We start from the raw sequence: 25425 nt of genomic DNA, 5'->3' as shown, positions 1-25425 counted from the left end.
CAAAAGAATAAGTTTCGCTCCTATTAACTAATGAATTATGGCAAATGAGCGTCCTTGAACCAATTTGGATTAATTTATAAGACGGATTAGATCTCCGCTTACGCGTTAACAGAGCGAAATATATCGCGCGTTAATTGTCCCAAATTGGCCAAAATGGCAATCTTTAAATCCCCATAACTTTACGAAAAATGATCACAGGTGAAATATCTTTTCAAATTTAAGCTCAGGACAACAATACCTTTTGAATGATACAAAAAAAATTCCGTCAAAAATGGCTAGTTAAACAGTCGAAATTTGTCAGAAAAAAAACCCACCCCGAGCACAAATATTTCGTTACTTTCGTATCGAAAGTCGGAACAATAAAAAACTAAACCACATAAAACCTATTACGATTGCAAAAAAAACATGATCTAAATAGAAGATGTGCTCACAAATACTTAACAAGACTTCTGGAATATCAAGGCAAAAAATTGGATGCTGCGACTTCTAGTTAAGATCCAAAGAATTAATCATCTTTTAAAGCAATTTAAAAATTGACTAAATTTCAAAAAGAACGCAATAATTCCTCCACAACTGAAATTCTCTGAAAAAGTGAAATTCCCTCCACACGCTAAGTAAAGTTCAAAGTTATGTAATCATCGTCTACCACCGTAATAATCGTTCCAAAAAGATTGCCTCCATCAAACTGAATAAATATCTGAGCCGGACCAAATTACCAATCACGCATTCATAGGAGAAAATATATCGCGCGTTAATAGTCCTCAGTTAGCTAAATTGGCATTTTTAAAACAAAATACTGTTTTTTAAAACAAAATAAGGAGGAATACAGTTTTAACTTTTGGCTCAGGGTGAAAATACCTATGGTATAAAAACTCCATTCAAAAGAGGCTAGTTCAATGTCGAATTTGTCTCAAGAAAAAGCACCTTTTACAAATATTCCATCCTTTCATCAGAATTCGAATTTTTTTTTCAAAATATCAAAAACCGACTGAGACTACGAGCTTCGTAATTAGGCCTCCCAACCAAGAGTTACTTGCTTCAATCTAGTAGCCATGACATCTTGTACACTGCCACTTTCGAGCATACTTTATTCTCAGATGCCAGACAGCAAAAAATGCGCTATCCTACAGCGGATATAATTAAATCATTCTGTTCAAGTAACGCATGAACGTTGCATAACATTTTGCCTAAAATAAGCTAAGTTACGTATGGAAAAAAATGGTGGAGTGATGTTACAAGTCTACGATCGTTATCTCGCTTGTCTACTTGTCTACAGAAAAATGTTTTTTTTTTCCAATTCTTACTTTTTCTTTGCTTACTTTGCAGAATTCTTGCGAAAAAAGACTGCTTCGCAGCGCTCTGTTCCACTTGGACAGTAACCGCGTACTTTCTATTACTTTTTATCAAAAACAGAAACCACTGAGATTATCTAAACTAACTGCAAAGTTGGATTCATCTACTCAATAGAAAAAACTATTAAATAAGACTTTTTAAAACTATTTTCAAGTTTCAAATTATTTTTGTGCCACTAACGCCAGAGTTTTTTAGGACTGTCGATTAAATTTTCTTCGTTTTTGGCTGAAACAAAATATAATTAAAATACACTATTAAAAAACGGGGTGAAATTACCCCACTACTAATTTTATAAATCAATTAGAATGTGATAATTAAAGCTATGCGTTCAATTCAAAAACTAGCCAGGCCAAACACCCAGAGCTCTGCACTAAAAAAATTACTAGACAATTATAGAAAGTCTAAGCGAAATCTATTCACTAGGAAAAGCTTTTCAAGAGTTACAAGATCATCAAGCTATAATCATCAGGACAACCAGACTCTTGAGTTTTTTCTGTTATCATAGCTCAAAATTAGAATAGCGTTAGTAATGATAGTTTATGGTTTTGATTGATTTGATAATTTTTTGAAAATAGCAGAAACGCACAATTTGGGCCAAAGAATATCCATTTCTTACTGCGATAGCATTAGGGAGGTCAAAAGTTAGAAAGAGTAACTTGAAAGATTTCGACGCTCTTTTCCCCACTTTTAAGTTTAAATTTTAAACAACTACTAAAATGTTGTCACAATGCAATGAAACTTGGCATGGTAAACAAACCAACAATTGTGAACAGATTTGTTTTTCATAACTTACATTATTTCATCACGCCTTAGCCATAATAACACGTAAAACAACTTAAAAATGAAATAAAAGTTAAAACGTGGGGAAATGAGGAGTGGAAAAGATCCAATTGCGAGATGATATTGAGGAACAAAGGCAATCAAACATCATCTCAAAAGTGATCACAAGAACATGTGTGAAGTTAAAGCGGCCTTCGTGACCGCACGTGAGGGAAAGAGGAAATTAAAGAACTAGGGACAAGCAAGCAACAAGCTATTTACCTTCATTCGGGTGCAATATATCATACAGGTACATTTCTACCAAACGAGAAAAATTATCACAATTTGAACAAAAAAAAAAGAAATAACGCTCATTTGCAAGTACCCCAAGTTTCATCGAGTGCAATTTTGTAAGCGAAGCTTTTAAACTACTAAACCTCATCAATTTTGTGCAACTTATCAAACACCGGTAATGATGTGCTAGTTAGTAATATGTTATTAATGTGCTAATTTGAAAATCGGGAACTCAACAGTTTTGAGTGTATATATAGGCTGTGCTGATATCAAATATTTGTGCACATCATAAGCATTAGATAAATTTACATGAAGGGAAGGCTCTTTTTCACTTACCCCTTTTCAATTTCAAATTTGAAAAACTACTTTTACGTAATCATAATCTAAGGAAACTTGGCATGGTGAACAGATTAACAATTGTAAACAGATTTGTTTTTCAAACTTTACGTCAATTATCACGCATTTAGTCATAACAACTAGTAAAAAAACTGTAAAAATTTAAATGGTGGGGAGGGGGGTTGGAAAAGAGCCGAAAGGAAAACTGGGAGAACCCACATCACACTCAATTGACTGACCAATGTTGGGGTTGAGACCGTTGTCTCCGAAGCAGCTGAATGAGAGGGCAATTCCGTCCGACAGTTTGGCAGAGAAAGAACCATACTCGTTCACTTCTAGAACATAAGTGTAGTCCAGTTTCATTTTTTTAAACTATATGATCTACAGGATCAAGTTAACACCCCCAGTCTCAAATAGACCAACTGAGGATCTTCCATCCCATTACTCTTAGTTTGGATTTACAAAACGGGTGATTAACTCAATTATGATTCACTAAAAATCCAACTTAGACCAAGTTCAAACCATCCGCCTTGAAATTCGCTAGATTCTTGTAAAAAAAAATAGAAGCTATTAAAGTGCGGAATGTGTTGTTTTTCACGGTTAACCACTGCTAAGAATTTTGAAAGTATGCTTTCATTTTTTGCTTGGAATTTCCATGAAAACACGTTATATTTACGCTTGGGGTGGTTTTTTGTTCCAACCAATTTCGACTTCTTATAATTAACCGTTTTTGACGTATTTTTTAATGCACTCTGAAAAGTATAAATGCTTTGAGATCAAACTCAGAAGGATATTTGACCAGCAACAGTTTGTTAACTTCCAATTCGAAAGATTCAATTCGCGCAAAACGAGTAATTAGGCGGATGAGTTACAAGTCAGGGTCCAGACGTGCGTGCCGCCTACAATGGGTGTCCTCGACTTGCTTTTTATAGTCGCATATGGCAGTTACTTACCCTCCTCAAATGTTCAATTTAGACTTTTAGTTTCGAAGCTTCCTAATTCGGCCGAATAGTTTTAAATCTACTCCATGATGCCGGTATTAACCCTAACTCCAGTCCCTTAACCTGCTCCCCTTGCAAATCTAAAAATTTAACGAAACGAAGCAAGCATTTGGTGCTACGCATGTAGATGAGTCGACTTTGAATACAGTGGTTTTAAAAAGCTCAGAGCACCATAAAACTTCCATCGTCCCACTTGTACTGATTCTATATACTACATCCCCTAGGACTAACAAACCAAATTTTTCGCTCCAGCATGTTATTATTCCTCCTTCAAAAACAATTTCCCCTCTAAGGATCATGTCGTCCCTTCTTTCTAATCCAACTTCGAACGTACGTCCTGATTCAAGCAAGTCAACAACCAACAAAGCAAAGCTCTTCTCAACTAAATTCCTGATCATGCTAAACCTGATAGGCAAAGACATCTCTAGACACGCAACTGAAACTACAGCCTTGATGAGAGAATACTATATCCAAATTGCCGTTTTTCAACAACCAAATACAAAGTTGAATTTAAAAAATCGCACTACTTCGTTGAATCCTAGCTAATTTATTATAAGAAAAGACCACACGCGAGTGGAATCTTCAATGCCATCTTTTAAACTGTTTTAAGCGGGAAACTAGAAAGAAAAATATGCACAAAGAGAGAAAAAAACTTGCTAACCCATCTGATCCTATTTTGAGGAGTGTTATAAAAAAATTCTGATCAAAACTTCTCAGAGATAAATAAAAGAAACAACAAGAATTTACATCAACAGTAAGTCACCACATGTCATCCAGTATGTTCTTTAAAATTGACTGACCGCTAATTGGTACCAAGTTTATGGCAGAAAGCTACCCAAATAATATTTATTTAAAAACTATCTCCAGCAGGAGAGAATGCACGTAGTTTTATTGTGCAGTATACTAATCTAAGAACCCACAAAAAAGACAAAACTCAAACAGCAATTAAAAACACTCAAGCTTAACCTGAGAATCCAGATCGTACATCCAGAATCCAGATTTGTACATTCCACCTCAAAGAAGTGGTCCTTTAGCAACAGCATGTTTAACAAAAATAAATCTAAATCTTCCTTTTTCTTCAAGTATTATCACATAACGCTCCGTTATTTCAGCCCCCATTGTAAAACTGCAACCAAACGCGGGTGACTTCTATTTTTTTTTATAAATCCAGCAACAATAATACAACCTCCTGAAATTTATATTAATACTTAAAACATTTTTATTTCAAAAAAAACCTTTTATCCGAAACTTCTTGGGGCCATTCCAAAACAACTTGAATCTTCATTTTTGAAGACTTGATTAGACTTGGTTTTGAGTATGCTAGCCCTGCCCGGTCCCACGTTTCCAGTACAAGATCATTAAGCAAATTACAAACTCTAGCAAACGCTGCTCTCCGTGTGATAACAGGGTGCAAAAAGATGAAAGCAATTATGAATCAGAATGTAAAATTTCAAACGTCGACCACCATCATCATCTACTGGTTACGCAGTTTGCATACATAAGAGTCAACAAAATATTCGGCCATCCCTGCTCTAAATAAATGCACTTATCTATCTTATCCAAAACAAAGACCAATACAACTTTCAATTATTTCAATCAACTGCATCCATATAACTTCAGGCAGGCCATATCGAAAGCATAATCCCCCAAAAGTTCTCTTTCTCAAACCACCTGATATCTCCCCAACTGAAGAGTCCCCCCCCTCGTTCCCATAGGAGAACCATATCCCAGTTGAGGTCAATTACAGCCATTTCCTCAACACGTACCAGATCCGTATTCACCCCAAACGCCCCCCCCCCCCCCCCAAAAAAAAATGCCCCAACTGTCCTTCCCTACTTTTTTCTCCACCTTTTAATATGTTCCCAGAACACGACTTTTAAAAAAACCCAAGAGACTTGTAGTTTCGTTCGACCGAAGTCGCGACGTTTTTAGGGCTCGGTTTGAGCATGACGGACGCGCCCACTCGGTGCTAAAAACAAAAACAACAGTTGCAAGTCACTATATAATCGCTCCTCCGAAATTCGAACATATTTACTTCATGAGACAAACAAAAACTCAAGGTTCCAGGATACATTCCATCATCGTACAAGATTGCGAACAGCGTACGAGAGCAGAATTCCTTGCAAACACATTCTTAACATATTTAGTTATTCTTATGCTGAAGTGTTTCAGACTAGTCTGTTTGTTATTCGTCATAGCTTCAGTTCATAGTTTCTTAATTTTAAACAACAAACCTTTGCCGCTATCCTTGGGGTCTCGTCTATCCTTCTGCTGACAATCGTCGTCCCCACCCCCTTCAGCAAGCCCATTCATCATCACATGCATACTTTCCTCCCCTTTATCTCCGTGGGTGGGGGACGCTTTGGACACCGAGATCTCCAAGTTGTGAGCGGATTCCTCCAGGGCAAGCGGACCTAAAGTATTGAAATCACATTTGATCAAATTATAGTTTCCTAGTTCTCTACAGCAAAGGGTTATTCATTAATTAATATCTATTGCCAGAAGATCAACTAGAAGCTTGAACCTCTAAAAATTTAAAAAAAGTTTATATCAAATTAAAAGAGTTAATATTTTTAGAAAAGAACGTCATAAAACTTGAATAATCCAATTTATTCTTTTCGACTCTTTTCACACAGTTGAACTGCGTTATATTTATGTATAAATTAGATTCAATGAACGCATACCAGATTTTGAGTGTGAAGGATCACTCAAATTTGACAGACTTGCATCCACTTTTGAGTTTTCCAAACTACCCCCTCCTATTAAGTTCGTCTTGGAGTCCACCAGCTGCCGGTCTCCTTCTGCGGCCCCAGTGATTCCTTCATTCACCTCAGTTTCCTTCTCGTGCTGATTGGCTTCCAAGTCTGAGATGTCTTTGGGCTGGCCGATGTGTAAATTGAGCACGTTGGCTCCTTCGAGCAGAGTCAACAGTACCTGGTTGGATCCTGGATCAAGCCAAGAAATGTAACAAGGTACTTTTTGAGTACGAAAAAAATAAACACAGAGGCGAAGCAGAACTTCTCACCACGTGCGATAAAAAAAATGAAAGAGACTGTAAGCGAAGTACTTCATATTTTACAAAAATATATATATTACAAACCTAGGTAAAACAACGAAAATAGTGCAACCAACCTTCAGCAAATGTTGAGTGCTCGATTCTAATTTGTGCTCCATCACACGGAAACAGTCCAGAGGTCTTGCCAGAGTAATGTACTATGTTGTCGCCAAGGTTGTACCCGTTGAACTGAAATAAGTATAATAATAATACTAATCATAATAATAGTAATAATAATCATAGTAATTGAGGTTTCTGCGATTCGCAGAGAATCTGGGAAAGGCTATACAGCCTGTCTAAGCCTAGTCCGTTTGTATTATTGCCCCATATTTCAGACTGAGTAATGATAATATCGCACTATAAGTGCAACGCAATTGCATTATCTAACATATTTTGGACAATTCGTAGAAGTGTTAGCAGCGCAATAACGCACGAAAAAAATGTATGCGAAGGACAAATATATGTACCTGAGAAAATTCAATACCGAACATATGAGAACAACTAAACACAGAACTGCTGAAAATTGCTTTGACCCGTTATTTTATTCATGCATCAAAGAAATGTAGGTTTTGTTCAACTCGTCACGTGGGAGCCAAACACCTGTTCGCATTCTATTTCTTTCCCTTAACAATAAGTTTTCTTTTGAACCAAACCTCTTTCTGCACCATTTCGGCAATGACGTCATTCGGAACAACCTCCTGCTTCTCGGAGCCACTCGGGTGTTCCTCTTGGCCTTTCTTATCACCCGCTGCTCCTTTAGATCCCTTCTTACCTGGTAATGGTTAAATTAAACTACTGATAGCTCTTATAATTTGACGGTCATTTCTGATATTTGATTGACGTTTGAAAACAAATTGACTCATTTAATTACTGCAATATTAATTTATTTCCAATTTAAACATGTCATTTTGGACATTTTTTTTTGAAAAAAAAAAAAACGTTTTTCTAAAAACCTGCCTATAAATTTAAGAAACAAGCATAATGATAGAAAATAGAGGTGATTTAATCTCAGGGGTAAATATGGGAAACACAGGGTCTTTTAGTTCGAAAAATGAAAAATTAGCGATGTTGGACAGACTGTAGCGTCAATCTTACCTTTTTTCTCTTTGCTCGCACTCCTACTGTCTCCTCCCCCTCGACTCCCGGACCGTGACCGACTGCCTTCTCGGGAACCCGAAGGACTTCCCGAGCCCTTTTTACCCGAGGCTTTTCCCTAAAAAAAATAAAGCCACAGCTCAAAAATGAACTTACATAATTGATTATTGAAGGTTCGTTTCAAATCAAATTCTCTCGCCAAAAATCTTTCGCTAAAAGTCTGCATTTTGGAAAAACTCATTTTAAGTTCTTTACAATTCAACGAGCAATATCAACTAAACTTAACCGCCAAACAACTAAGACAAGAAAAAAATCATGTCAAGCAAAAGGGTCAGTAAAATTCAGAGGCAAATTTTGCAGTACATTAACTTCAAAGAACGCAGCAAAAAAAGCATCAATTCCATATAAAACTCGCTTCAGTTCTTGGTTTTCAAATCATCGGTTTTGATCTGCACAATTCACAGCTACTATCGTAACGTCATCACCCCACTATCATCGCCAACTACTCACTGAATCTAGAAAAATAAATATTACGAGGCCAAACTGTGCACTGGATAGACGCACAATTTGGTGTGTATATGTCTCTGGAACCCACAGACAAGTCTTTAAACATGTTAAAATTTTGTCGGACCGATCTAAGAAAACAAAAAAATAGACGAAGATCAAATAGAGCGTCCTTGTTGCGGAATCCGTTTACAATTCACAAAATACAGTTTGGCCTCGTAATGAAGTTGCGAGCACTGACCTTGGCGCCTTTTTCGGCCCCTGCCTGGCCCTTCTCTTTTTCCAGCCTCTTCTTCTCCTCTGCCTCCTTCACTTTGTCCTGCTCCAATTTCCACTGCTTCATAGAATTCGGCCTCATGAAGGGCTTCGGAGCAGAGGGGTCTTCTCTCTCCTCCTCTGAGTCATCGCCAGCTGAGGTTTCCTTGCCTCCTTTTGGAGACTTACTCCTGGGAGCTGTAAAGAAGTTGAAAATGTACCATACGGGTACAAGAACGAAGAACGGGTCCAGTGTAATGGCCCGCTTTAAGCGAAAGAGGCAATGAATGCGGTCGGTCGCACAGTATCAGCGAAAGCGGATCAAATTTTTTTTAAAGAATACAAAAGCAGAAAAAGCTGCTATTTGCGTCAAAGCATCGAGAGCAAAAAGTGATTCGAAAAAGCGATGCCAATAGATTGGGTCCTTAGAAAAAATACAAATTATGGGGCATTTTTGAAAAGCTCGGAGACGCATATAAACTAAAGTAAAAGCAATTTCCAAATAATTAATGGTCATAAATTCCTCTTCAGGAAACCATCTATGGCTCTTTTCCTTCTTTGCTGAATGCGTGGTCTTACAATGTCAGGTAGCAAGGACAAATTTGTTCACAATTGTCGGTTTGTTCACCATGCAAAATTTCATTACATTATGACAATGTAAAACTGATATTTGAATGGGGGAGTGGAAAAGAGCCCCATTCATGTTTAAATGATTTTTTTTATCATACTGCTATCCTTATATCCACAATTGAAAAATCAAATATTTAATTTTCACGGATTCCTGATAATGCGGCCCCGCCAAAAGAAAAAATGAAAACTTTGTTCATCATTTTTCAAGACGAATTAACTCTTCTTGTAGCGAAAAGTGTCAAAGCTCTCAAGCAAGCATACTTATTAGCTATTTTAGTCTAAAAAGGGTTTTCAAAAGCATTCTTAAGTATCGTGAATAACATAGAAAAAAAATAATAACGACTAATTGGTATGCAAGTAGCACAAAATGTCCGTTGTGATTGAAATCATCTTTCCAAAAAAATAGCAAAAAAATTCGTTTCTTCTAGCGACAACTCTCGTAGATTGAAAAAAAAAAACAATCACTCATGATGGCTTTTTCAATCAAAATTCAGTACTTCAAAAAATCTTGTGGGGGTTCCAGTGTCGAATCAAATTCGATCCCTCTCTGGCACGAAAACTTTTTCAGTGCCGAGAAAAGCAGGTCCGAAAGTTTTTAGTTTTCAGACCAATTTACAGCAGCGTTATCATGCTCATACTCTAAAAAAAGTTGAGGTAAAGTTTCCTTAAGTCAATTAAGGTACGTGGTTGCCAATTTACCTCAAGTCTACCTTAAAATTACTTAAGGTAAATCTTTACCTTAAAATTACTTAACGTAAATGTTTACCTTAAAAACTGAAGGAATCTTAAGGTAAGTTCAAGAAAACTTAGCAAAATTTTTGGAAAAGCTAGGTTAGAGGAGGTGTTTTTTAAGTCAAAAGAAGTCAATAACTTGCTGATCTCTTAAAGCAATTCAGAGTAGAACGAGTAGTTTCAATTGTAAAAAGGAGCAACTAATTAACTCTGATCCAAACAACCTCATTTATTATTTGTTTTAGCATTAATTCAACATTTTACTCATATTTTGAGGTTGAATTCTTACCAATCCTGGGATACTGGGAAAATTACGAGAAAAAGTCAAATTTCAAAAAGTTTTCATCAAAAGATGGCTGAGAATTTTTTTTGGGGAGGGGGGAGAGAAGGGAGGCGCGATGAATTTTCCCCGAATTTTAAAAATATGAGTTTTACCTAAAGGCGTAACTTCGCTTTGCATACACTACTTGCGAGAAAACGACAAAAAGCAGCTCTATAAGGGGCAATACTAAAAATAAGAAATGAGCCTCGAATAAGTAGGAAATTCGTCAACCTCTGAGAGTCGAAACTGCGACCTAGAGATTAAGAGACTCACACACTAACTTCTCAGCCACAAAAGCTTAATAGTTACGAAACACTAGCCAAAAATTAAGCAGAGGACAGATGCTATGCAATTTTCAATGCTACATGGAAATTTCCAAATAAATTGATCTCTTTTTATTTGCGAGTTGGGTTAGAAAAAAAAGAAGGCTCGTAACAACACACTAAGCTGATCGCAAGTGTAATGAAGTATCTTCATACCTTTTACATGCTCGTGTATGAAGATCCTATATGTTTGGTCTAGCAAACTTAATTATACGAAAAATTCTATTGCAAACAAGCAAAAGTTTAATAAAAAAATGTATATTCTACGTTACATAGAAACCAAAAAGGAAAAAAACAACGTACGTCACTTTATTTACGAGCAAAGAAGTTTAATGTTTATCCTCTCTTCGCTTTAAATTAGTCCTACTTTCTGGATATTGGCAAAATTTTGAGGAGATATTTATCGAGCTTCGAATGACGACTAAAAAAGATTACACATGATACCTAACTCAAACTCATCTGAAATTTAATAGTGATAAGTGACTTTCTAATTTTGCATAAAACTCTGCCCAATTAAATTTAACATAAATTTTTGACGGTCGCATAAACAAAACCATAGGCGAAGCGTCGAAGTTGTTTGGATCATCCGTTGTTGAATGCAGCGCGAAATCAATTGACAATCGCTAGAGCTGGATAACTGTTGCATGTGTCCGTGGTGTGCGTGAGAGAGGATCACAGAAAATTTTTGAGTTTTACAAAATAAGCTGTTACTATAGCCAGCAGACAGCTGGACTGTCATTAAACTCGAGGATAACAAAAATAGAGAACAAAAAACTTCAGCTTTCGAGTTTCAAAGAAAAAATATACGACTTTAATGCTCTTTGAATTTCCCGAATCTTTGTTATTAAATTATCCCGATTTGAGACACCGGCAAAGTTGTAGTTTGCAAACACAAGCAAAAAAACAGTGGAGCTCCAAAAGGCGTGAATAGTTTAAAAAAACAAGGCCACAAAGAGCTTTTGAAAAATAAAAATCTAGCCATCTGCCGGAATCAAACTACCAACCTCGATATTACGAGTCTATGTGCCCTCCGTTAGCGCTTGAATTAAATAAACACTAGCCAACAATGAAGCTCATCGAAGAAATGCAAATAAATTGTCAATGCCTAGCACCAAAAGCAAACAAAGTGAGCACAAAAGTTTATATATCAATTTTTAAATTATTTTAGGTGATTTCGGTAGACAAAAGTGGATTCATAAGCTAACACTACGCTCGCTAGCTGGCTTGTGTAAAAACAGGTTGAACTGACACATTTTATATTTTCTCAGGAATTATGACACAGAGGCAAAGCTGCACAGAGGCAAATTGCACTATCGATAAAACGGTGAAAAGCTGCTCTTGTTATGTATAATGGAAATAAGAAAATAAAAGGTAAAAATGAGAAAAATTTGGCTCTTGTCTTGAACTTGAACCCTCTACAAATAGCTTAGGAGACTGATTTCATCGCATGTGCGCCATAGTTGCTTAGATATATGGAAGCAGTAGCAAACTGTTATGGAAACAGTAGCCCCGGTAAAGCAGCTACCGAAACAGTAGCCACCAGTAAAGCAGATACAGATACTATTAAATTGCCGATGCTAAGCATTGAAGCAATAGTGTCACCAAAAGAGCACATTTATTTGCGAATTAGGTTGAAAATAAAATCGTAATATGGCACGACACTCGCACGTAATATGGCACGACACTTATTAAAGTAGTAATAGAAATCCTATAACGTTTTTTCGTGCCAATTGAGCTTTTATAAATCAGGAGTTGAAATTGCCTGCCATCTAGCAAATTAATTTGAATTGATTTGAAGAAGAAACCAAAAAATCGAACCGTAAAAAATAACTCATTATATATACATTTTTAGATGAATCCATAATTAATTCACTCGCCATGAGACTGGCACCAACAAACAAGAAGTTTTCATCAAGCACATGCTAGCTTTTGCGGTAAAAAATACAAATGCGTATATCAAAAAAATTATCTCTTTAAACAACCATTTTTTTCTGCTCAAGTGATGCTTACGCCTAATCATTGTTAAAAAAATATCGAAGCTTTCAGGTGTTTGATCTGACGTTTGATCAACAACGGACGTTTCTGTGATGTTCGATTTTGAAATCAGAAACAACGTTTTTTTTAAAAAAAAGTGGTTCAAAGTAGATATTTTGCTTTCATAAATAGAATAACACATGAACGGTTTGGTGAGTTAACTAGAAACGAAGAGCTTACTTACCAGACCCTTTTCTACCAGCGCCTCCTTTGGGGCTCTGACTTCGGGACCTTTTGCCCCCCTTTCCCCCGGCACTGTTGGCGTCCTCGGTGGCAGCGTGTTCCGCAGCAGCTGTGCCCGGAGACATGGCAGCCAGTCTCTCTTTCTCGGCCAATACCTGCACGTATTTCTGCTCCTCTTTTTCTGTCCATTCTTCTATTTTCTCCTGAAAAAATTACCAAAAATTTTTTTTTGTCAACCAACATGATTTTCCGACGTTTTTTTGTCGACCAACATAATTTTGCGAGCTCTCCCAAAGCACTGAAAAGACCCTGTTTTGGCCAAAATTTTTGTACCGCAGGCAAAATTTTGAAAAAATTGAAAAAATAGCGTTTTTAAAAAAAGACTAAATCCGTTTTTTGGAATAGATAACTGGGCCGAACAGACTCTTAAAACTTTTTAAAAAGGTAGAATTTCAAGATCTTAAAAAGATAATTTATAATTATTCAATAATCTTATATTCAAGCCGCCTATTTTCTATTACAATAGTTTTAAAGAATCAAATAGAGCACTTAGTTAACACAAATCAAATTGACTGAAATATCGAGTTGAAATTGAAAAAAAAAATTTGGCAGCCCCCAACTTTGGAAAAAATATGGCGACATTTTTTTCGCGAAAAATTTCTCAAAATCTTAATTTTATAAATTTAATATTAGGACGCTGTTTCAGATTTTTTCCACTCGACTTCAACTTTCTTTAAAAACGTATCATAAATAAAAATTTTGTTATGCTCCGATCTTTCAGTGGGTCAAATTATGGTTACGCAGCTAACCTTGATGTAGTGCAGGTAGTTTCTAAAGCCAATGTCAGTGTGCAAGTATGAGAATGAGTGTTGGCAGTTGAACTGGTTTTGATCTGTGGGGTTGTAGAGTGTCAATAGGAGCGTGTTGTCTTTTCTGCAGTAGTAAGCCTCCAACAGGGGAAGATGATACTTAGCCTCCTCCAGAACCTAAAATAAAAAATAAAAAAAACTAAAAATGAGACGCTACATGGACTAGTTAATAACTCTTTCAAACTGAAAAAATTGCTCGTTCTTTATTTTTTTCTCTGTCTGTCCGAACTTTTACATCTTTGTAAACTATCTCAATAACCTGAATAAACACGTTGCGCTCAAATCTTTCGACGTAACACCACTCGTCTAGATTTCTCAACTTGTTCTCGGCTAGATCCGAGAAGCTCCGAGTGATGGCTGGCGGTTGCAGCGTCGTGTCGTATCCAGCGTTTCCGTTTGCCGAATCATCGTCCGAAGCCTTTTCCCCGGAATCAGCGTCAGCAATGACGTCATTTTTGTCTTGAGCTCCTAATTCAGGAGGATAGCCTAAAGTACCAAACGTGAAATAATGATCGCGTTTTTGAGGTCAATTTAGAGTTGTTAGCAATTTGACACACGACAAATAAATTAATGCAAACCAAACGACGAGGAAAATTAGATTAATTCATTTTTTTTACAATTCAAAAAACTGTAAAAATTAAATTATTACAAATCTTTTTTTTATACTCATTACTCAAATTTTTTACACAGCCAAATTTTAAACGCACTTTCAGCGTAATTTCGAAGTTATACTTTTATTAGTTGACAAAAATGCAGGATGTTTAAGCAGAACATTAAGCAATCGATATGAAATTGGAAGCGCATTACAATTCAACTTATTTACACGCAATCTGCAAACCTGAAGGCGATGAAATTTCAGCAAATGAGACTAAAAATAAAATTTTAATTTAGCTGAAACGATGATGAGCAGCCACATACGACTGTTTCATATTGAAAGGAGAATATTTAGCGTATTTCAAATCCCGGGTCGAGGTTCAACTTTATGTTTCGGCCAAAGGGGTCAAACCAGATGTCATTGTGCGACCAAAAATCCAGAAGTCGCTCAGTGCCTATAGTCGAAACATATAACGACTGGAACTTGCGAGGTCAAAATTGGTCAAAACATATACGGTTCGGTCGAACTTGGTCGAAACATTGAATATTTTGGTTGCACCGGTCGAAATATGAAAGTTTTTGGTCGCGCTGGTCGCAGCATAAAGTCAAAACCTCAACTCGGGATTTCAAATGAGAATTCTAGTTAATATTTTGAACAGACAAATATCTGATAATTCACTTCGATAAGTTATTTTTTGAATTATTTATTAGTTGGTTAAAATAGGCACTAGTTTGGAAAATCATATACTAGTAGTTAACAATTGCATATTATAAGCCTGCTTTGATCTACTTCACAGAAAATCATTTTCCATTCTTTTCTTTTAGGTTTCAGCGATAGCAGAAAATCTATGAAAAGGCTATCTAGCATGTCTAAGAATAGTCAGTTCTTTTTATTCTCCCACATTCCAAACTCTGTTATATCTATTGGGCGAGGCTTTTTCGTGACTCAAGGCCGTTTTCGTTTCTAGAACTTTCATGTGGTACCACTATTGCAGCCGAAATTGGTCAGGCTGTTGCAGACCTGAAGAGGTCAAGTGAGAGCTCCTTCGCACACACTATAATTGCCGAAGGTGAAGAAAAACTTTAGTATCTGCTATGTTTTTCTACGCTAATTCAGCTTAAAACTACTTGCAGGGTCAAGTACAATAGTATTATGAGGCCTTTGGTGGTGATACGAGCTGCAATGATAAAATTTAAATGCAATCAAATTGCTGATTGGAAACATTTTTTGCCTTTTTAGTTGTTTAACAATTGATTGCAATCAAAGTTAATTGATTTACAATTTTACAAAACACTGATAATAGTTTTACTTTACTCGAAATGTCAAAACTTTTTTCCATAATTTTAAAACCAACACTGCGAACTTAATACGTTTGTCTCAGATGATGTTCAATTTGAGAAAAACTTTCCGAGAAACGCAATCGACATTCTTAAATTAGCATTCAGAAAAATTTATCGAGCGCCACCTATGCCATTACAAATTGAGTACTTAATCGTTGAAACAAAAAATATAACCACAAAATATTTTGAGCTAAAAGTTTTCAACTCAAAGGTTTACCCTCTTGTAACATACCAAATCAAAAAATCTAACTTTACCTTTTAAAACGACGCAGTTTAAGAATAATAAGGCTCTGTCACATTTTCCGTAGCCAGTGAAGCGAAATAAACCTTTTGAGCACAAAAAATAAAGTAAAAAAAGGAAAAAACTATACAACAGCAGCAGAGGTCGTAAATGTATAAATTACAGGAAGAATCAAAACTCACATCAACCAGAAAAAAATTGCATGATTTTGAAACTAAACAGTCAAACAAAAGTCCCGTATTTAACCACTTTACATTAAAAAAAATCAGCTCCTGGGTAGAATTGAACCATTAGCTTTGTCTTCTGAAGTTATCTTCACACTAAGCGAGCCAAATTGGACTCGAACTTGACATATTATTAAACTAAGCTGAGCAAATGATTCCCTGGTCTTATTAAACACGTTCTAAACCAGATAAAAGACTATATTCTAATTTGATAACGCTTCCTTATCATTTGTTTAGACACGGATAGTCGGTTATTTTGCAAGTAGCACAAAATGTTCCAAAACACTCTGAAAAAAATTATTCTTTATATTTGTGTCGTATTTTGCGCGTTGCGTGAAAAAAGAACTACACAAAAGCGTAGGCGTTAGTAAATAAAGCTTAATCAACAACAGTTGTACTCAAAAATTAAAAACCAAACAAAAAACGAAATCATATTCCAAAATTCTTTAAATTTATCAATTTTTTTGCGCTATATTTTTTTCAAAAAAATTTTTTGCGAAGAAAACGCTAATTGAACTCTCAAAACTAATTTTTTTTAGTAAATACAAATTTTGTAGCCTAAATGAGCAATATACATATAAAGAAGATCACTCACTCGCTTTCCTAAAACACGGAAGATCACTCACCCAAAACTAAAACTCGGTTTTCAAACCCGTTTTTCTCGTCATTGGGACATTTTTTAGGAATTTTTTGAGGCCGTTTGAATCACGGCTGACAAGGATTTAATATGATTTATCACTAGATTTATTCCAAAAACTTTTTATGGTACCTGATTAAAAAAAAAGAAGTGAGGAAAAAGAAAAAACACCCCCAATGATCGGAACAACAATTGGCCAACCCGAAAAAAATCTGTATTCTAATTCAATAATGCTTGCTAATCAGAAGCATAAGCAATTGACTTAATTCAATTTCGACAACCTGAAAATTTTGCAAACTCACACATATTACCAAGTTTTTTTAACAAGACGGAAAACTTTTGTCAAAATTAGTTTTTTATAGCTGAAAATTGTTTGATGAAAAGATCATCTCAAGCAAAAGTAAACCAGACAATTTTTTCGAAAACGGTGAGCTATGAAAATTTTTTTTTAATTGAGAAATATTCTTATTGTCCTTATCTGAAAAACTGCATCAATAACCGGTCGCTGAGCTAACCACCGATATATTGGCAAAAATTAAATAACTTTCTTTTTTCCTCATTTAAATGCTTAACCTTTGACGCTTCTTCATATTGCTTTATTTTGCAGAGAAAATCACCCGAATTCTAAGTTCTAACATAGGATAGCAAGCTTCAAAATAAAAACCTGTTTGTGCATTAAGTCTACATTAATAGTTAGTCGTGAACTAATTATTCCTATTAAAACTACTCTGGAAAAAAAAGAAACGTTAATTTAAAATCTTTTTCTTTGGTGCGGTATCGAAAAACTTTATAAAATTCAGAAAGGAGTCGCGAGTCAGAGCTTTGAAAATGTAGTTTTTTTAAATCGAATAAAAATCGAATTTGTTTTGGCTGTTATACTATTTAACTCACCACAATCATTAATGGGCAGATAAATATCTGAGGGCGAAACTAAAATGATACTAACCACTTTAAAAAGTGTTTATTTAAGATTCTTTTTTGTTTTTCTTGCTTTTTAGCTAACTAGTTGCATTACTTTTTTCTCCAAAGTATATAAAGTGTCAGCATTATATTTCTAAATTAAAATCTAAACTTCTAAATTTAGTTCTAAACAAATTATTGCTACAAAACATACCATCACTTATTTGCAACGATAATGCTGCCGAGTTTGCAGATGGGTCTGCTTCATGCCAAAAAAAAACAAACGTAAAAAAACACAAACGTTTAGTATTTCCTTTTTTATGATTCATTTTTCTCCAAATTTCAATTCAGTTTACAAATCGATACTAAAATAGGCCCTTTCTCTTGCAAAAAGGGGAGCAAAGTGTTTTCATGATTTGAGGATGCGTAAAAAAACACAATAAGGAAAATTTCCAAAAAGATCAAATAGCTGTTTTGCGAATCGAAAACTAATTTCTGACTTACCGGAAGCGTTTTTACTGCTACCAGCGGATGCTGACCTTTTCAAAATGCCCCCCTGCGCATTAGCACCTCCAACCGAACTGGGCCTAGAATGATCAGCCTCTGATATCTTCCTTTCCTGAGCTGCGATAACTTCAGCTGCGTTTTCTGTTGTTGAAAATGGGTAGGGATCGTCCCATGGTACAAGGAGTTGTTCGCCTCCCTCATTTGAAGTCAGAACAAGTCCATTTTCATCGGGCTCTTTGAGCTAGAAAAAATGAAAATTGAAGAAGAGTTTTCATTACAACTATATTTACAACAAATGAAAAGGAACAAAGCTGTCCGATCAATAAATTGTCAATTTTCTGCGCGATTTCTCTGCCTTGATGCCATTCACAATTTTGTAGACATCTTATTAGAAGACGGTACTGACGAACGTATTGCAGAACACTGCGCAGTTAGGATGACAATAACTGAGGAGCTGTTTTATTAAATAAATTAAATAATCAAAAGACCTATTTTATAAATATACATATTTAAATTTCAGCGATTAAGTTACGCTTTCACCGTAATTCACATTTCAAATTATTCAAAAGTGGATTGAATTTCTAACTATTAGGCCGTTCAAATTAACAGGCAGGTTCTTTGGTTCAATATTTGAAAATAAATGATACCATTTACCGATATATACTCGATTCTCTAGACAAGGTAAAGCATTTTAAATATTTCCATTTGAACCTCCAAAAGGAAAATGACAATTGAAATCGCGAAATTGAAACTGACCACTATTTATATATTTCAATTTAAATAATATTTTAATTTAAATTTAAATAGAAATACAAGTTAAATTTAAACTTATAACTAATTCAAAGTGCCGTTTTTGAATGCTAATTATTGCTGACAAGCTTTTTTTCAAATTTATTATGACCTGAATGCACTCGAAGATGAACTGTTTCAAGGCATGGTTGACCTCCGCTTGACTCATTGACCCCTGGGCACAATGCATCATGACCTCCTGGAACCTGCCAGCTATGTTCTGCTGCTCCTCAATTGAAGGCTGCGGATAGTTCAGCTAAATCAAAATCAATCCAGTTACTAGAATAAAAAATCTCATTTTCTGTACATTTTTGTTCCGACACGTCACTGAAAGTGACTAAAAAGAACTAGTCATTTTCAGTGACTAGTTACTTTACAGGCCTTTAACACAGATGTAGTGGGTTCGAATCCCGCTTCGGTCATGGTTGAAGGGGTCCCAGTGTCATCCACCTCCTCAAGATGGGACCGGCTGCGGCAAAGTGATGACACCTCTACCACGGAATAAAGGATCCAGGGTTGAAAGGTGGGAGCTGGGCCAGGGGGTCGATAAAAAAAAACTAAAAGGAAGTATGGCGTAGGGCTGGGTTCATTGGCCCGACTTTAGGCATCTGAAGGAAAGCTTGTAGGGTTCAAGTATGGTGTTAAATCAAAGCCCTTCTGGTAGTAATTTTGATTTTTTAAATAAAAATTGTCTGTGTCGAGAAAAACTGGCCTGAATTTTTCCGTTTTTCAGACTAAATTATCTATGATTGGAGCACGATATCACACAGAGGCGAACGATTCTTTACATTACATGCGATATCAGAAACATAGCATGGCAAGCTAGATAGCAAAAAGTCAATCAAGTAAAAAAATTTATCTCGAAAAAAAAACGGATCGAACTTTTTATATCGCTGGGAAATCTTTTTTCCATATCGCAGGGAGATCACATTTTTCGCTGTGCGACAGGGGAGATTGCCTTGATTTTAACAAAGTAAATGACCTGAACTTGAAAAGAAATCAAAAACAAAACCGCAAAAAAATAAATTTGAACTAGAAGCAATTTTAGTACTTTTTCTAAATTAAGAGGTAAACAAATCATCACACCCTGTAAAAGAGTCTGAACTAAGTTCATCAACTTTTAAAAAACATCAAAAACTTAAATCGATGCCAACTATCAATTGGAGTGGGTAAAAATAGAGCTGAGATAATACAACTTAATTGTTCAAGGGAAAAAATATTTAAGCCCGGTTGCATCTCATAGGCCTAAATATCTAATGCAATCTCTCCTTTCGAAAAAAGTGGATTTGTTACGAAAAATATGATAAGTTTCCGGAAAAAATTGAATTCTGGCAGCTTTTTTCAATTTCCCCTATTTTCCAATTTCTCAACTAAAATTGTTTTGATCGGAGCAATCAGAGCTCTTTGCAAACTTTTATTCTTCCGACTTTCGATACGAAAGTAACGGAATATTTGTGCTCGGGGTGGGTTTTTTTCTTCAGACAAATTTCGACTTTTTAACTAGTCATTTTTGACGGAATTTTATATCATTCGAAAGATATTGTTGTCCTGAGCTCAAATTTGAAAAGATATTTCACCTGTGATCTTTTTTCGTAAAGTTATGGGGGTTTAAAGATTGCCATTTTGGCCAATTTGGGACAATTAACGCTTGATATATTTCGCGCTATTAACGCGTAAGAAGAGTTCAGACTCTGGCAGCTTTTTTCAATTTCCCCTATTTTCCAATTTCTCAACTAAAATTGTTTTGATCGGAGCAATCAGAGCTCTTTGCAAACTTTTATTCTTCCGACACGAAAGTAACGGAATATTTGTGCTCGGGGTGGGTTTTTTTTTCTTCAGACAAATTTCCACTTTTTAACTAGCCATTTTTGACGGAATTTTATATCATTCGAAAGGTATTGTTGTCCTGAGCTCAAATTTGATCTTTTTTCGTAAAGTTATGGGGGTTTAAAGATTTTGGCCAATTTGCGACAATTAACGCGCGATATATTTCGCGCTATTAACGCGTAAGCGGAGAGTTAATACGTCTTAGAAATCGTTACAAATTGGTTTAACGAAACTTATTTGCCATAATTGATTTGTTACAAGTAGCGAAATCTATCCTTGATGTGTGTGGGGGGGGGATGATTTTTATTTTAAAAAATTTCAAATTTAAAAAAAAAATTTCATTTTGTTTTATTACTTTTAATTTTTTAATGTTATTACTGCTCCATAAACCTTAATAGGCAGTCGGAACATTCAGGGCTTCGCCCTGATACGAGCAGTCTTGTTGAGTTTTAGCGTTTAAACAGCAAATATTTATCAAAAAAAATTTTCAAATTAAGATTTTTCAAATAATTTTAGGAGGTCAAACTTAGTAAAAAATAAGAAAAGTCAAATCTTTCCACGCCAGTTACAAAGCAATCAGACTGCAAATTAAGCAAGCATTTGAGCTAGTTCAAAATGTTTGCTAGTTAGTCAACCAGATTGCGAATTACAAATTAAAAAACAACCGGATTCCATTTTAAAATGTATGTGAATAAATTAGCCAACCAGAGCGGCCGAAGGTGTGAGGGACAACATCGCTTCCTCGGAGGCAGCTGGGTCGAATCCGTGTACAGATCGGAGAGAATGCAATCTAATTGACAGGTTGTCCTTGAAGTTGACTAATTTAGTCTCCATCTTTTCTTTCTCCGCTTCAGTGTGCGAGGCTAGCTTCTCCTCAATAGCCTAAATGAAATCGGATGTCAATCAGAATTCGAAAGCAAGAACCATGAGGCTCAGTAAAATTAATCATTCATTTGCTGCACAGAAATTTTCTGTAATTTTTTTTACAAGTAATAATTTTACGTTTCGAGAAGATTTAAATTAAATTACTTTTTTCTCATCGTCATTGAGAGCCAATTTCAGCAACAGTCCACTAAGGTGTTCTGCCAGACTGGCATCCAGACCATCGGGTCTAGTTGGCAACTTAGGTTGACCCGCGGGAACCGAAGACCCGCTCGGAGCTGAAGAACAGGCTATTTGTTCTAACATGCAATGCATAGTCAATTCCACACTTATGCAATCACTGGGAACGGTTGCTAACAGGTCGTTATAGAAACTCAAGTCCAGATGAGCAAGATCTAGAAAATCGTAATCTGCATCCTGATTTTCGTCCAGGCCGTCGCCGTCTTTTCGGGGCGTTTCAGGCCCAACTACTTTCTTCCCGCCGGCTCCCCCCGCCTGCTTTTCCGCTTTGTCACTTTGACCGGTTTGACCTTTGGCTGGCGCTGACTGGTCTTCACGCGCAGTCGTTGCAGGCATGCTGACGTAATCGACAACAGTGTGAGAAACTTCTGGAATGTTCTGGAAGTTAGTGTTTTCTAAGTAGTTGTAGTACTGGCGCTTCCAGTCGAACATGTCGTAGAGAATGCATGCAGTAGTTTCAAAAAGATCCACGCCAAAGGAACCCTGGAAAAAATCAGATCATCCTTGTTAAGATTGAATTGATCAGCTGCTTTACGATTTCAGATCATTTAGTGTTCGGGACTAGCAATGATATTATGCAGAAGAAATTGCTCAAAAAAAATGATCAAAAGCCTTTAACTCTTTTAACTGAACACATAGAACTTTCAGGACTAAGTGAGCAATTTCCCCTCTAAAAAAACTCAGGGGGAGATTGTTCACTTGGTTGAAAGCAGGCGCGGTTCTAGGAATTTCTCGAGGGAGGGTGGCGGAATTTCGAAAAGTTTTTTTTAGGTCAACCAAATAGATTATCTGAGCTCTCCCAAAACACTATAAAGACCCTAATTTGACAAAATTTTCTTCGCCGCGGGCCAATTTTTGAAAAAAAAGGCCAAAAAAGGCGTTTTTAGGCATTTTTCGGAAAATTTCGACCAAAAAATCGCTTTTTTTTGGCGCGCGATCCCCCCTCAAAATTAGTATAGATTTGCGCCGAAAGTTCAAATGGGCCAATTTGCAGTCTACCCGCTCGCCCAATTTCATATATCTTTTTATTCCCACCAATCAATCATTAATTTCATTAATTAACGAGAAAAGACTCCGGCTTTACCCGTAGCTTTAATCTTTTAAATTCAAAAATAAATTACATTTAATTCATACATTTTTTGTACAATATTCCACGTAAAAAGTATGTCTTTGTTTTAAATAGAATTTTAATTTTTGCGCTGATAAAAACAACAGCAACAACGAGAACTGAAAAACAGTCATGACTAACTCTTTCGTCTAAATCGAGATCCACATTAGGCGGAATGGATTCGAACTGTACCACTTGATCCAACTGGACCGTGTCTCTGATTTTGGACTGTGAGGGAGCCTGCTTCAACACAATCGGAAGTTCCTGCCAGAACCTCTCAAACACAGACTGCAGCTTATCCCGCTCCGCTTTTTCCTGCTCGTTTTCTAAACAGACGATATTATTTTTCATACACTGAGAGCATTATAAATCTATTTATATTTTTTGTAGTGATTATATTACTATCTAATTAATTTAAGATATGATTGATTTCTATAATGATTGGTTTTCAACTTTCATTTCTCAAAACAGCGTAGTAGCGTCCAAAAATTGTTACTTCAGGCAAAATTATACTTGTACGTTCCAGGTCTTAAAAACTAGTTACTACAACAGTTAACATATACAGTCAAGAAGTCTGAAAAAGACAAAAAGTACACAAATTATCTACATAACCTACATAACTCGCTAAACTCTAAGATGCTGCTGCTAAATCTAGTCCATGTTATTTGGGTCCCACGATCATAGTTTCTCTAAACCTGATTTATAGTCATTAGCGGCTATTTTTGAAGCACCAATTTGTGCATTTCCAGTTGCACCCCCATTTTCCTCAGTTACGCCTTTAGTTCCCCCACTCCCGGTGTATTCACTGGCAGGAACACTCAACAGTGACATATTTTTCTGCCATCCAGTGGGGACAGGTAGTTGATTGTTATTATCTGTTGCTTGTTTACCAGCGGCAACAGTTTTGTTTGCGTTTTTCGAAGTAACAGTTTGCTGTGGACTTGGTTCAGGTTTAGCTGCTAAATGTTGAAACTGGTGAAAAATTTTGAAATATACATATTTTTAAAGACTCTTTAATAAGTTTAGTGTTTAAACAGTGAACTACGAACAACCAGAGTGGTATAAGATTTCGTTTTAAATATACAAACAGTCGCGAACCAATGCATCCGTAGCATTGCAAGCTAGCGAATAGAAAATTAGACGGAACTAAATTTTAAAAATCCATTGAAATACTTTTTTTGCAACTCGCCCATTGAGTAGAAAACGAAAAGAAATGACCCAACAAAATATTGTCATAAAAGTTTTTATCGATTAAGTTTTAAAACTTAAAATTTTTACAAAAACTATCAGAATTATTTTCAAAAATAATAATCATTTTTCGCCCGTCAATCATTTCAAAATAAGTCAACTCTGCCATTAAAATAAAAACCGAAACCATTTGAGTCGAATAAAGTTTTTAAGCGAAGCGAAAAAAAAAGGAAAAATATAAAAAAAACAGATTAGTAAATCTACAAATTACAAAAAAAATCAACCACACTTACAACTACAGTCGAAATTGCATTCAACTCAACAAAAAACAGAAATGTGGCAACTAAGCCGACAAAACATAAGCAGACAAAAATAGTCTAACAATTCAATTTTTTCACGGAATTAATTTAAATAAAATTCGTGCACACTGGAAAAACAAGGTCCCGCAAGGACCTAACGACAGACCTTAGGGTGCAGAGGCAACCGCTTTACTTCTAGACCAAGTGGTAAGGAGAGTGAAAGTCGTTAAGGTTCAATAATAAACAAGTTCAATTTGTTACAAGTTTGTAAGAAAAATTGTTTGCGATAAAAAAAAGTCTTGCTCCCGATTACAAGACACTTGCTCTCGCAAATATATTCAAAATTTCTGATAAAAAAAATTAAAAAAAAAACTATGACAAATCAAAAATTTTGTTAAAAACTCAAGTTATTCATAAAATAATAAAACCTTTTGTATGACTTTAGGCTATTTTTCCAAATTCTATTTTTCCGAATTCTAATTTTTTTAGCAGCTATCATATAAAAAGCGACAAGCAAAAAAAGTTTTACAAGGCCCGTATATGAGTTTTAAAACTTTAAAAATAGAAAACTACAATTCTGAAAAAAACTGAAAAAAACAAATCCTGAAAATAATAGCTGATTAGCTGACGAAACTTTTGCTTTAAACTAAAATTTTTTCAATTATTTTCAGTGGCTAATTTTTACGTTTAAATAAATTGAAATTCAAATGAAAAACTAAATACAGAGGCGAAGCTGGCTTCGCACCACTTGCGATACGACTATATCTATCAAAATGACTGAAGATAATTGCTGAAAAAACATGTCCAGACAATAAAATGAAAAAACCAACATCAGAACAAAACTAACCAAGCGGTTACAAAGCCAAAACTGCCTGAGTAGAAACTCTTCAAGTCGAGTTTTCT

At 35.6% G+C, this 25425-nt stretch overlaps 1 protein-coding gene across 4 annotated transcripts in view; it reads right to left on the bottom strand.

Moving 5' to 3' along the window:
• Positions 1-25425, bottom strand: part of LOC134854113 (sperm-associated antigen 17-like) — a gene marked incomplete at its 3' end in the record, with an annotated part of 70406 nt that overhangs the window by 28493 nt on the left and 16488 nt on the right. The window contains 18 exon segments of one of the 4 annotated variants that reach the window (XM_063870226.1): positions 2395-2430; positions 2982-3077; positions 5978-6157; positions 6428-6688; positions 6876-6987; positions 7452-7570; positions 7894-8011; positions 8639-8850; positions 12878-13079; positions 13686-13862; positions 14005-14231; positions 14584-14613; positions 18187-18430; positions 19091-19234; positions 21511-21687; positions 21835-22410; positions 23177-23361; positions 23731-23994. In XM_063870226.1, the coding sequence (XP_063726296.1) occupies positions 2395-2430; positions 2982-3077; positions 5978-6157; positions 6428-6688; positions 6876-6987; positions 7452-7570; positions 7894-8011; positions 8639-8850; positions 12878-13079; positions 13686-13862; positions 14005-14231; positions 14584-14613; positions 18187-18430; positions 19091-19234; positions 21511-21687; positions 21835-22410; positions 23177-23361; positions 23731-23994 (3360 nt within the window). 4 annotated transcript variants of the gene reach the window in all.

The sequence above is a fragment of the Symsagittifera roscoffensis genome, chromosome 9, assembly GCF_963678635.1.
Source record: "Symsagittifera roscoffensis chromosome 9, txSymRosc1.1, whole genome shotgun sequence".
Lineage (NCBI taxonomy): Eukaryota > Metazoa > Xenacoelomorpha > Acoela > Convolutidae > Symsagittifera > Symsagittifera roscoffensis.
The sequence above is the reverse complement of the archived record's forward strand: the minus strand, read 5'-3'. Positions and strand labels throughout refer to the sequence as shown.